Source organism: Salvia hispanica, chromosome 4 (genome assembly GCF_023119035.1).
Source record: "Salvia hispanica cultivar TCC Black 2014 chromosome 4, UniMelb_Shisp_WGS_1.0, whole genome shotgun sequence".
In the NCBI taxonomy this organism is placed as follows: Eukaryota; Viridiplantae; Streptophyta; class Magnoliopsida; order Lamiales; family Lamiaceae; genus Salvia; species Salvia hispanica.
The window spans coordinates 28,902,918-28,916,350 of NC_062968.1; the positions used below are offsets into that span (position 1 = coordinate 28,902,918).

At 38.0% G+C, this 13,433-nt stretch overlaps 2 protein-coding genes and 1 pseudogene across 2 annotated transcripts; all 3 read left to right on the top strand.

Annotated features, from left to right (window-relative positions):
- The first annotated feature begins 2,376 nt into the window (after positions 1-2,376).
- LOC125218341 lies at positions 2,377-4,993 on the top strand (annotated as a pseudogene).
- Positions 4,994-5,595: 602 nt separating this feature from the next.
- LOC125218342 lies at positions 5,596-10,067 on the top strand. The gene is made up of 3 exons (XM_048119992.1): positions 5,596-6,318; positions 7,800-7,987; positions 8,945-10,067. Exons 1-3 carry the CDS (start codon positions 5,700-5,702, stop codon positions 9,491-9,493), a joined length of 1,356 nt encoding a protein of 451 aa, XP_047975949.1. The 5' UTR covers positions 5,596-5,699; the 3' UTR covers positions 9,494-10,067.
- Positions 10,068-11,758: 1,691 nt separating this feature from the next.
- LOC125218828 (protein PHLOEM PROTEIN 2-LIKE A10-like) lies at positions 11,759-13,427 on the top strand (the record flags this gene model as incomplete). The annotated part of the gene is made up of 2 exons (XM_048120606.1): positions 11,759-11,963; positions 12,302-13,427. A coding segment is annotated over exon 2 (1,122 nt), but the record flags the coding sequence as incomplete, so codon positions are not given.
- Between the last annotated feature and the right edge of the window lie 6 nt (positions 13,428-13,433).

Below are 13,433 nucleotides of genomic sequence, written 5' to 3' on the forward strand. Positions count from 1 at the left end.
TAATTAAATATTTGAATTTGGTTTAAATAGTTAAAGATGGTGATACATAACCCAATGATAGACGTATATTGTTAATGACATTTATATAGTGCTTGCGTTAAAATTATTTAAAACACATAGGAAAGTGGAGTAAATTAATTTAATTTTCACCCCATTAAAATATAGTCGGCATATAATTTTCAGCCGAAATGGATGAAGCATAACAAAATGTTTCCAACAAAAAAATCATGGCAAACTCGATTAACAATTTGGATTTTTTTTTTTCTCTTAACGATGAACAGGTGAAATCAGACCATCAAATTAATCTATTATGTAAACAGTAAACATGCTAAACAACCTTCTATGACTCTAGGTTAGTTAAACACGTAACCTTAATTAAAAGTCATTCTTTATTGATTCTAAATATGTCTGGGAACATAAAATCAACTACTATTATCAAATCATCATTTCATTTGAACAAATGAAATTCAATAACTCATCATAACATGGAATAGAATTTCATATAGAGCCAATCAGCACATCGTGTGGACTGAAAGTAGTCTCAATTTGTGAACGATACAAACTTTAAAGCAAAATTACTAAAATGAAAAAGAAAGAGAAAATATTACTATAAAAAATTTCCATAATGAATGTACTATATAAAAAATATTGGTGGACGAATAAAAATGGGAAAATAAGATTACTTTTTATTGACAAATAAAATATGAAATTAACTAATCATTTTTAATAATTGTTAGTATAAATTTACCAATTAAATGTTCTTCTTTCTACCTAGTCGAGAAGACAGGTCTTCTCCAAATTTTCTTATTATTTTATTCTTATTTTCACCTATAAATAACCATAAATTCTCCATTAACACAACAGTTCCTCCATTTTTTCACCCATAATGTTTTTATTCTTGGCGAATTTAATTGTGTCAGCTTCAAATTCGACCAGTTTATAAACATATTTATAGAAAGCCAAATTGCAAACCGATGTCATATTTAAAAAACTTAGTGGCTTCATCTCTAGGTGGACGAGAAATGCATTGAGTTTAAGTCACTAGCAACCATGATATTAGTGAGTACTTTTTTTAATTTAAAATATGAAATTGGTATGCTTTTATGGAATTCTCTACTTTGAAACTTTGTATAGAGTAAAGTTCGAAGTTTGGTGGTTTCCTATCTAACTCAAGAATATACACATCTTAGATTAAGATTTGCGCTACCTCTTGGCATGTTTAGAAGACTTTTCTTTTTCTTCTCCCTTTTTAATAATTGTGGACCTATATTTTTATGGTAAAACTCGAATTATCGTTTTATATTTCAAGATGCAACATAAACGTCGTTAGTAATTTTAAATCAAATGATTATATTAATCGTGAATTAGTGCATTTATATAGCATGGAATTATTGCCCGGATTCTATAATTTAAGTCTATAAGTTACCAACTATTTCATTTTTTTTAATTACTATATATAATATTAATTCAGTCGGGTATTTTTAGGTATGCAAGTGCACATGATACCCGGATTCTTCATGTGAATGGAACTAGATATCCGCTATCCATTTCATCACCCCCTATGAATGAGTTGAATTTAAACTTAACCCTAATTTATTTCAATTTCTAACTAGCCACTTTAATTTCTTTAAAATAATGGATTGAGGTAAATAGTAAAGTACATTATTCTTTTCCTCATTGAAAAAATATTTTAAGAAAATAACGTTACATAGGTTATGTTAATTTATATTTCTATTTGTTAAATTTGTCTAATCTAAATTGACTTGAACCACGTCAACAAGTCTTCCCACTCAATACATGCCCTTCGTGATACGGTGTCCTAGTTTGAAGTTTTTTTCCAACTTCGTTTATGGTATCTGAAAAAGAAGACAAATAGTGTATATGACTAGTCGATATCAACTCCAATAACGTTAATTATCATAATACTCAATGAATGCCGTTTGGATCCCACCAACATAATTCCGACTTCACCCACTTCACACTCTTAAGTGATCCAACACACCATTATTCAACCGAATATAAATCATACAATTCTCTTCATGTCTCAAATTACTACTATCAAATACCACTTTCTCTATTCTATAATAATGAAGTTATTTTGTCATTTTATACGTTCTATGTAGTTGATTCGTTTCCTTTTTAATAAAAGTCAACGTATTTCTTCTCATTTACTTTACTCTCTCTTACTTTATCGTCTTTCTATCCTTTTCATTTCCTACTTTATTTTCTTTTACTTAACTCACTCATCAAAATTATTCTTAAATCGTGTACCAAAAAAAACGCCACCACCGCCACAGAACAGAGGAAGTACTATGTAACCCTATTAATATTATATACATGCATGGTGTGAATAGGAAATGAAAATGTGAAGTGACCTTCTCTGATATCCTACAAGGCTTGAAATAGGATTATATAAAAGCCCCAACGTGAATTCGACGGCGTAGCTTCACCTATATATATACTCAACTACGGTAGGAGCTCTTTCATCCTAACCAAAAATCAGCACTCTCTGAAATGGCGTTTAAATTAACCAAACTAATAACCCTACTTGTAACTTTCTTACCACTTTCTTCCCCTTCCATAATCTACACAACCTTAAACCAAGGCTCCTCCCTCTCTTCTCCCGGCGACGTCTTAGTCTCACCATCCCGCATTTTCACCGCCGGCTTCCACCCCGTCGGTGACAACGCCTACTGCCTCTCCATCTGGTTCACCCACGCCAACACCGTCGTCTGGATGGCCAACCGCGACCGCCCGTCAACGGCAAAGCCACCAAACTCTCCCTCCTCCACTCCGCCAACCTCCTCCTCCTCGACGCCTGGACCACCAACACCGCCTCCTCCACAGCCGTGTCCCTCCGCGGCAACCTCGTCCTCAACTCCTCCTCTCACGTGATATGGAGAAGCTTCGACTCTCCCACAAACACGCTTCTCCCGGGGCAGCCGCTCACCGCGAACACAAAGCTCACCTCATCGGCAAGCCTCGCCAACCACTCCTCCGGCCCCTACAAGCTCTACTTCGACAACGACAACGTCCTCCGCCTCCTCTTCTCCAAATCCGACCTCACCACCGTCTTCTGGCAGAACAGCTGGCAGTCGGGGCGGTCCACCTACAACAACAGCAAGACCGCCGTCCTCAATCACAGAGGAGGATGATGCTGGATGCCGATGGCGTCCTTCGTGTCTACTCATGGCGGCAAAAGTGGGAGGTGACGTGGCAGCTCCCGGTGCCGCCGTGCAATATTAACGGCGTCAGCCTCTGCACTTACAGCTCCGCCGGCGACTGGTCGCAGGGATGCGTGCCGGATCTAGATCGGAGATGTGACAGCGGCGATGTGTTCCTTCGTATTAGCCATACCGAGTTTTACGGTTACGACATTGGATTCAAGCAGAACAAGACGTTGGAAGAGTGCGAGAGCATCTGCTTGAGTTACTGCGACTGCAGAGGGTTTCAGTATAAGTTTGATTGGGACTCCGGTTTCTACAACTGCTTCCCCAAAACCCTCTTATTCAACGGATATCAATCGACCGGATTTGATTCCCCGTTTTACTTGAGATTGCCACCAGCGTCGACGAGGCCTCTCCAACTCCAACTTCAGTGCAACAACAACTCTGTGGTGGAACTAGAAAGAGTATACACGAGGGAGAACAAATACGGTCGGTTGAGGTCCTTGGCTTGGTGCGTGGGCGTGCTTGGCGCGGTTGAGCTTGTATGCGTGTTGGTTTTCTTGTACAAAACGCATGCGTCTGGTGAGAAGCTCCGCCACCAAGGTTTCATCCAGGTCTGTGAGGGTTTATGTGCTTACCGTGCTTTAAAGTTGTACGAGGAATCGAGTTGGGCCGGGTCTAGGCTGAGTTTCTGATGGTCCTGGACTGGATTGGCCTAGGTTTGATAAATGGCCCAATTGAAGCCCATCTCAATATATGAGCCCAGCCCAGACTCGGTTCATTTTGCTGATGGATCGAGTCTAATAAGCCGGCCCATACTGGGCTTGTGCTAGACTGGGTTGGTCCCGCCCAGTTGACAGCTCTAACTGTGCTCTCTTGCTATGAGAGTGTCATATATAGTTTGCCTTATTTATGTGTGTGTGCTTGGTTTCTTCCAGGTTGCCACCGGGTTCACAAGGTTCACATATGAGGACCTCAAGAAGGCGTCACGCAATTTTAGTGAGGAGATCGGCAGAGGAGGGAGTGGTGTGGTCTACAAAGGCATGTTGGCGGATAACAGAGTAGCAGCAATCAAGCGCTTGAATGAAGCTAGCCAAGGAGGAGGAGAAGAAGCGTTTCTGGCTGAAGTAAGCCTAATAGGAAGATTAAACCATGCTAATTTGATCCAATGTTGGGGCTACTGCGCACAAGGGAAGCATAGGTTACTCGTTTACGAGTATATGAGGAACGGATCCTTAGCGGAAAATCTAGGCTCAAACAAACTTGACCGGTCAAAATATTTTGAAATCGCGTTAGGAACTGCGAAAGGGTTGGCATACTTGCATGACGAGTGCTTGGAGTGGGTTCTGCACTGCGACGTGAAGCCTCACAATATACTTCTTGACCAGAATTACAATCCCAAGGTAGCGGATTTTGGCTTGTCAAAACAACTCAAGCGAAGTGATCGAGTTGAGAATTTGGATATGTCATTGATACGTGGCACGAGAGGGTACATGGCGCCAGAATGGGTGTATAATTTTCCCATAACTGCAAAGGTGGATGTCTATAGCTATGGGATTGTTGTGCTTGAAATGGTCACCGGAAAAGGCCCTAAAGAGATTGATTTTGATAGTGTAGAGGAAGACTCGGAAATAGTTACCAACGGGATTGAGGAGTCTGATGGATTGAGGAATCTAGTGAGAGTGGCATTGCAATGTGCACAAGAGAAGAGAGATGCAAGGCCTAGTATGAGAGAAGTCGTTCATATGTTGCTCGCTCATTAAATACAATCGAGTCTTATGAACATTGTTTAGTTGAATATTTGAATAAATATGATTCAGTATTTATCTTGTATATTCTCGTAGCATAGAATTAGTTTTAGATTATGAATTCTAGTGAAAAATTTCGACAACATTTCATATAACAATAAGAAACTATATGAGCTTCGTGTTTTGCCAATTTATTTTTAGATGGAAAATTGCTAGAAAAATTAGGTCAATCACAAAATTTTTTAAAATGACCGATGATATCTTAGATTTTGACATTTTTTCTCAATCATCCAATGATCTCATATTTGAGAGAAATTGTGCATAATATGACAAACATAAAATACTACTATGTGACAAAACATTCGACTACTTAAGAAGAAGACATAAAATATACTCGATTAGTCATTTCTTTAATTTTGATATATGTATGTGTCACATTAACAAATCCATATACTAGCATGCTATAATTTTTCATTATGTAGCAGTATTAGTTAAAGAAAATTTTCAAAATTAGAATATAATAATCATTTTAAAATTATGAGATAAATCAAAATTTAACTAAATTAAATTAGAATTTTTGAAAAATGGACGTTTTTTTTTTAGAATTTGAAAAATTGACGTTTGTACTACAAATATTAGATCCGCGTGAGCATTTTAAAGTGGGGAAAGGGAGAAAATAATCTCCACGAAAAAAACAAAATCATTTCTCTTAGCGCGAGAAAAAAACAGCCAATTTCAAAATCGAGGTCGATATCTCAATCACGAAAAACGACGTCGTAGGAACATGTCTTGGCTGGCTCGCTCCATCGCCGACAGTCTCCGCCTCGACGACGGCGAAGAAGATGCGACGGCGGCGGTGGAGGATGTCAATAAACCCGTACCCGACTCCGTTCTACGTCCCACTGAGAACGACGCCGTGCTCCGGGAGGATCAGCCTCGCCACTCCACCTTCTCAATCGAAGATCGCCCGCCGGATAGTGATGGCGGCGCCAGTGACAATCACGACGATCGCCGTGGGCTAAAAGAGGATTTATCGGAATTTCGAGAAAGTCTCACGCGTCAATTTTGGGGCGTTGCTACTTTTCTCGCTCCTCCGCCCCCGCCGCCGCCTCTCCCTCCGCCGCCTTTCGTCAATAGATCGAGCGTACGATCGGAATCTGATCCGGCAGGTACGGTCAATGCTGACGATGAGGAGGAACAAAAAGAAGAATTGTCGGAGTATGATGAGAGAGGGTCTGGTGGATTGGGGGAATCTGCGGAATTTTCTCCATCGAAGGATGACGATGCATTTCATTTTGAGGATGCAGTAGGGATTACTGAGGAAGTATTGGCCTTTGCGAGGAACATCGCGCATCATCCAGAAACTTGGTTGGATTTCCCAATAGAGGAAGAGGAGTTTGATGGTAAAGAAACTTAGTTTTGTGGATTATCAAATTTGATTGACTTCAGTTTGAGCTTTCCGTCATTGTTTGGTCTGACTCTGTTTTTGGCTTTTGCTATGACTTCGTGTAGAATTGAATTGATTGTGGATGGCTGATAGAATGAGAAAGTTGGACTACCTGTGAATGCTGTATAATCTGGTAAACTATTTTGAGGAGTTGTTAGTAATCATTTCGAAACATTTGGAAGAAATGTCCTTTGTTTCCCTTCAGCTATTCAAGCCAAGAACTATTAGAAGTTACTATCATTCATGTAGCTTTATGAATTTATCTTTGTAAAAAAGGTTTGATCTTTTAGAAGAGAATGCACAGGCAAAGACAAATATGGAGCAAGCTCGGTTTATTGAGTTTACCTTGTAGCACTGAACCTGAACTAGGGATGATACATACAGTAAATAAATAGAAGATTTTGATGACTTGTGATTCCCTCAGGGATTGTCACGTACATTATAGAGTAGTAAGTTGATTATCTAGATGACTTAAGTATATGGATCTATCTTTGTTGAGTAAACGTTAGTGTCAATCTGCAGACCACATACTTCTGACTGAGCTGTTTCATATCATCGTAGCTAAGGTGACTATATTAGAGCATGTTCTTGATCGTGTTTGAAGCCAATCTGGCTGTTGGTTACTTGGTTTGCTGGTCATTTGCATGCTAGTACAAAAATGAACCATTTATGTGCTCAACTCTGTGAATTTTGGTAGAGGGTTTGGCTGATCTTCATTTATCTCCAGGGAGAAGAAGTCCATTATAATTTGTATAAATGGTCTTCGACGGTCTGAATGATACTCATTCTACATAATAGCAAGTAGACTTTCTCCTTTAAAAGATGCTTCCATTTTTGCTCCAAAAATTCTAGTATAATTATTTTTCAGCGCTTTCTTGTTCCAAGATATTCATTTTGTGGTCGCTATTCAGGACCTCTGTGAAACTTTACCTTCAACTTTCCTTTAGAAAGAACAATATTTTCCTTAATATTTTAATATAATAGTATATATTTTGTTTGTGTTCATTTTTTTGCAGTATAAGCAGAGAACTCATTTCAGAAGATTTTGAGTCTTTTGCTTGTAAACTCATATAATGAAATCACGTTTGTAAAATGTTGGCACCTTTTATCCGTTTCTCAATACTATAGTGTAGAAGGTCTGTATATGTTCTCATGCGACATAATCTTTCGATGAGTGTGTCCCTGAAAAGAATAGTGGTTAAAGGGTGATTATATGAATGCCTGCACACATGGATACATGACTTGTATCATTCAGTGGTTGCTACTGATTATTTCCTATTTTGAGCTGGAAGGGAATTGTTGATTATGTTTAGTCAGCGATTGCAACTACAGCTATTATAATGTGCATAATATTATCCTAAATGTTAATATATTCATAAATTTATACGTTGATGGGCTATCTAATCTAATTATGATATCTCTTTTCATCTTTCACAGATTTTGATGTATCCGAGGCCCAGTACAAGCATTTGTTGGCAATTGAACATTTAGCGCCAAGATTAGCAGCTCTCAGATTTGAACTTTGTCCAGTCCATATGGGTGTGGGCTACTTTTGGATGGTCTATTTCGTTCTTCTACACTCAAGGTTGAATAAACACGATGGTAACCTGCTGTCTTCGCCACAGGTTGGTTGTTACTAATGAATAGAGAGATTAACATATCCAGATATCAGTACTTTGATTTTTTCGACAAATTGCAAGATGTTTTGACCCAGATTTTAACTCAATGACCTGACCTACAGAATGTTTAGATACAGTGGTTCTATGTTTCATTTAGTTAGGTTCCATGGTTATCATTTTTGGGATAATCAATAGAGTGCTTCTTGTGTAGTAGTAATAAATAGGTACTAGGCACGCCTCTAACCCTACCCCCCCCCACCCCCCCCTCACAACACACACATATCCAAGTATGCATAGGTACCATCAGTAACTTTGATGTTATTTAATAAGAGACTGATGGTGATCATGGTGTAGTTGGTTACGTGACCCAATTGTTAGAACTTTGATGTTAGAATATTACAGACGCACAAAACATTACTGGATTAAAAATGGACTTCACAAAATGAGCATGGCATCTTAAATGATTGTCTTCTTAGGTGGCGTTCGGTTCGTTAGATAATAAAATAGTGAGATTCACTATTGGATAAGTCACAATAGGATTTGTCTAGGATTAAATTAGTCATAGGGGTGAAGGTGAGATTGATATGCAATCCAATCTTGCCATTATGGAGGCGGGCCAAGATACATTGTCACGGGCCAAACTTTTGAAAAAAACGCAACCAAGCCAGTGATAAGATTAGTCATGACATTTAATCACAAGTAATCATGGCAACCGAATGCCCCTTAATGTACTGCCGGTATTCAATCGAAGCAGATAGCTTACCTGTCACACGTTTTCACTTTCTCTTTTCTATTCTTCCTACAAATCTCATTAATTTTGGAAGTCAAAGTTGGTTTTTGTTGTTAAAGAGTGTCAGAGTTCTACGGCTGGCTTAATGTTGTTGCAGATAAATCAAAACATCTGCTATATAAACGAATAATTGAATGCAATTAGTTTGCCTAACTTTTTTTATTCATTTGCAGCTTGCGCAAGCTAGGGCCATGTGGATACATGAGCTACAAAAACAAACTAAAGGGGACTCCTATTGGTCCGGAATAAGTAGTTTCCAATCCAAAGGTGGCACGGACTCACCCCGTGAAAATATTGTCTGCACTTATGATGATGTCCAGTATGGAAATGAGACAGACTGGAGGTCAGTTTCTGAATCTTCAACGCATCAAATGACCACTGAGCATGAGATTGAGAAGCACGTACTCGACGAAATTCAGTTTGTTGACAAGTCTGTTATCAAGGAAGATCCACCAGCCATACTTCGGGATAAGGAGATTGTTGTGGGTTCTTCCGTAGAAATTCCTGTGCCAGTTGTGGCTGTTGTTGTTAATGATGACGATGATGATGATGATGACTGGCTTAAAGATGACTCGGACTTAATTGGGTATACTGGCACCTCACTTAATTTGAACGAAGATGATATATCATTTAGTGATTTAGAAGACGATTTAGACTCCACTGTACCATATAAATACAAAACAACTACAGCTGAAAGGAATAGAACAACCAAAACTCCATGAGTCAATCTGCCAGGGGAGATCGCTCTAGAGAGCATCTCTCGGGAGGGCATAAGTGGAATTTGTGCTGGCCTTTCTCAGTCCACACACGTAGCACTCGTATTCAGCTGGTTTTCCAGATTGAAGGAGTCACGAGTCGGTTGTGGATCACTCGTATACTGGTTTTCGAGATTGAAGGAATCGTGAGTCACTTGATCATGCTTGGTTGTGCACAATTTACTACACTTCTGGTAAGACCATCCTTGAACCCTAGCTGCTAAAGTTCGCTGCACGCGATGAGATTATAGCGGAGGTAAATATTCGATGATATCATGGATTTAGTATATTGTATGATCACTAAAAGCAGCGAGCAGGAACGCCCTTATTCTTATTTATGGTACTTGATATCTTGAAAAGCTGAAGCCAGCAGTTTTTGGTTTAGCCTTTTGTATTTGTTGTTAGACAACTATAGATTCAAATGTAAGATTTCAAACTACAGCTGTTTGGATGTACATATGACAAGGAAATGCAAAAAAACATAGTAAATGTTTGACTGAGTTTGGTCTGTGGTAAATTGATGTGAATATTTTCTTCACAACAACCCCCAAGTTAATGTTATAGGTTGTGGTTGGTTGTAATATTCAATATTCTACCAACCGCATGCTATATAGAAATTATCAGCTAGTTTTAGAAACTATGTCAATTAAATCCCTAAAACAACTTTTATTTTAAATAGCATAGCTTTGATTTTGTCTTATAGTTGTTTTTTGTTAGTCCTATTTTGTTGTGTGGAAGAATAGTTGGTGTTTATAGTAAATAAACGAAGCCGTACAAATTAATTACTACTATTCATTTAATTCAGGAGGGGACGTAATCAATTGCTAACTAATTATCAATCCTAAATTGAGACCAATTTTCAACCATTAGATTAGAAGATCTTGTGGTTAATATAATGCCAAGTGTAATATATTTTAAATTTAAATAATTATTAATTAAATTAAAAGGGTATTAATGTCAAATCCTATATGTAGTAATTATAACTAACTACTTTCTCTCTCCTCAAAATCATCTCAAATCTTTAAATTTACGTAACTCTCTCAATTTAAATTATTTTTTCGCAAAAAATATATCAAATTAAAGATAATTTATTAAGGATTTCAACGAGATCCCAATTGCATATGTTTCGACGACGTTCGGATGATGAAATTTGATATTTTTTATTTTAGTTTTCGTAAATGTTGATACCCAGATTTTTATCAACAAATACATCAAAAAAATCTCAATTGTAAAAATCTCAATAAATATGTGTTGATATTTTCTTGTACTAATGTTGATATTCTTATATCATATTGTTGATATTTGTAATATACAATGTTGATATAAAAAAACATTCACGAAAATTATCATATGATAACATAATGACGATATTACCCTTTTGTTGATATTTTGTCTACTATTTATTGAGATTTGTGAGCTTTAATCTCATCCACTCATTTTAAAATCCAAGGGTGGAGATTTAGTCTTGATTTTGGATTAGGGTGCTATAAGCATTAGAATAAGACCCAATTCAAAAGGACCATATTTAGATTAAAATCTTAATTTTTTTCCATGAAAGTAACCACTGATAGCGTACAGTTGAAAGAAGTCTTTCACGTAACATAGCACAAACTTTTATTTATTTATGTAATAATGCAAAATCCGCACTTAAAACATGTTTCGAATTGTTGACGACCCAGTTCATTTGAGTGTACACACTCTCTAATAAAATACCTTAAAACAATTTAAAGATAATTTTGTACTCAACTATTTAAATTTTAAATTCATGAGTATCAGAGTATGTAAACAAATTTCTAATGGTATATGTTCATAAATCACGAGAAAATTTGCACAAAAAATAAAATACACCATGTAAAAATCTAAGCATACTTTCTACACATAACAAATCATACTTGAAGAAGAATGATCATTTGGAGATTTATAGTTTCATCCCCTTTATTAAAGTGGACAATACCGTATAACAAATTATAAGTAACGAAATATATTCATTCCTCTCATATTATCTAATTCAACAATATGTATGTACATTATTCATTTGTGATAAAGTATACAACCACATTCTATTATTGAAAATTGGAATACCACATCTAAATAACCAATACATACATACATACAAATCTATGAGACAGACGATTATTTAGCTATATTCAGAAGAAAGAAAGAAAGAAATCACGTGATCATGGTCGCAGAAGCACGTGCCAATTTTCATCAACCATACAAGAATCCAAGCTATGGATATTGCTAAGTCACCAATCTCTCATTTTCACAAACACACAACAAATATGCCAATCTTTCCATCTGAATCCCTAGAATTAAAATTCCTCCCCCTTTTCCCATTGATTTTCCCTCTCTTTCCTCCTTCCCTATTTTATATGCACCACAGTTTTGACTAGCACAATTTCTCCCCCTCTCTCTCTCCGACGACTCATCCCCCAAGGTACGTATGATCAAAACCCATCCCGATTTCTCATGTATTCGGTTAATACATAGCGTCGAGGTATCGATTACGTGTGAAAAAAGGGGACATATACTGTCAAGTTGCAATTTTGGGGGGTTTTCTCTGAGTAATCATTAGACCAATCAGAGTTTAGCAAGTACCGAGGGCGAGGGTTCTTGGTATTTGCAATTTTTATCCTGATTTTTCGATTGAGGCGAAGAGCTCGGTTTCTTTCTTATTGGACCCCGGGGTTTGAATTTCGGTGAGCTCTGGGGTTCAATTCATATCTAGTTTGTTTCGACTTCTTCAATTTAGGTTGTTTTTTTGTTCTTTTGAAGCTCTATGGATAGTGAGTTGGTGAAAAGGGGTTTTGATTTCACTAGAAGGAAGAGGAAATGGTTGGTCGTGGTGGGATTGGTTGGGGTTTCGAGCTACGGTGTGTATAGGGTGTATCACATGCCGTCTGTAGCTAGGAAGAGAAAGAGAATCTTGAAGTTTTTAGGATCCCTAATTTCAGTGGCTGAAATGGTTTCTGATTCCGCGGAGATGATGACAGTGGTGTCTAGGGATTTGAAGGAGTTTTTGGAGTCTGATTCGGATGAAATCCCCAATAGTTTGAAGCAGTTGTCGAAGATTGCTCGCTCTGCTGAGTTTTCTGAGTCAGTAGCTCGTCTTTGCCAGTCGATGACAGTAGGCGTTTTGAGGGGTTATAGGGTAGAGAATAGCGCGAGTAACGTTCAAGGAGATGGTGATCCGAGCTTTTCTGATAGGCTTGTCGATAAGGTGATGTCGGATGCTGGTGCAGGATTTGTCTCGGTTGTTGTTGGTAGCTTTGCTAGGAATATGGTGTTGGGATTCTATGCTAGTAGTGAGAATGGCCACTCGGGTGTGATCCATGAGAAGTCGAGTTCCTCATCGTGGTTAAGTGTGGTGTCGGATGATAAATGCAGAGTGTTGGTTGCTGATTGCATCAAGAATTTCGTTAGCTCTGCTGTTACAGTTTACCTCGACAAAACCATGGATGTCAATGTCTATAATGAGATGTTCTCGGGCTTGACTAATCCTAAGCATCATACTAAGATGACTGAGTTCTTCGTCTCCCTTTGTAATGGGGCTGTCGAAACTCTTGTAAAGACCTCTCACCAAGTGCTGACAGCTTCTCCGAAGAAGGAATCGAGTGAAGCTCCAAGCTTCGGAAACAAGATAGGATTTGAAGCAGAGACTCATTCTAGAAAGAATGGGAATGGTTCTGTTGATCTTCAGAGTAACGGATGGGTCAGTAGCGTTTCATCAACACTGGCTGTACCGAGCAATAGAAAGTTTGTGCTTGATGTCACCGGGAGAGTGACATTTGAGACAGTCCGATCTGTCATTGAGTTTTTCTTGTGGAAAGCATCCGAGGCCTTGAAAAAGAGTGCGAACGTGGTTCATGAAAAGGTTGTGGAACGAGGATACGAAGTTGTGAGATAC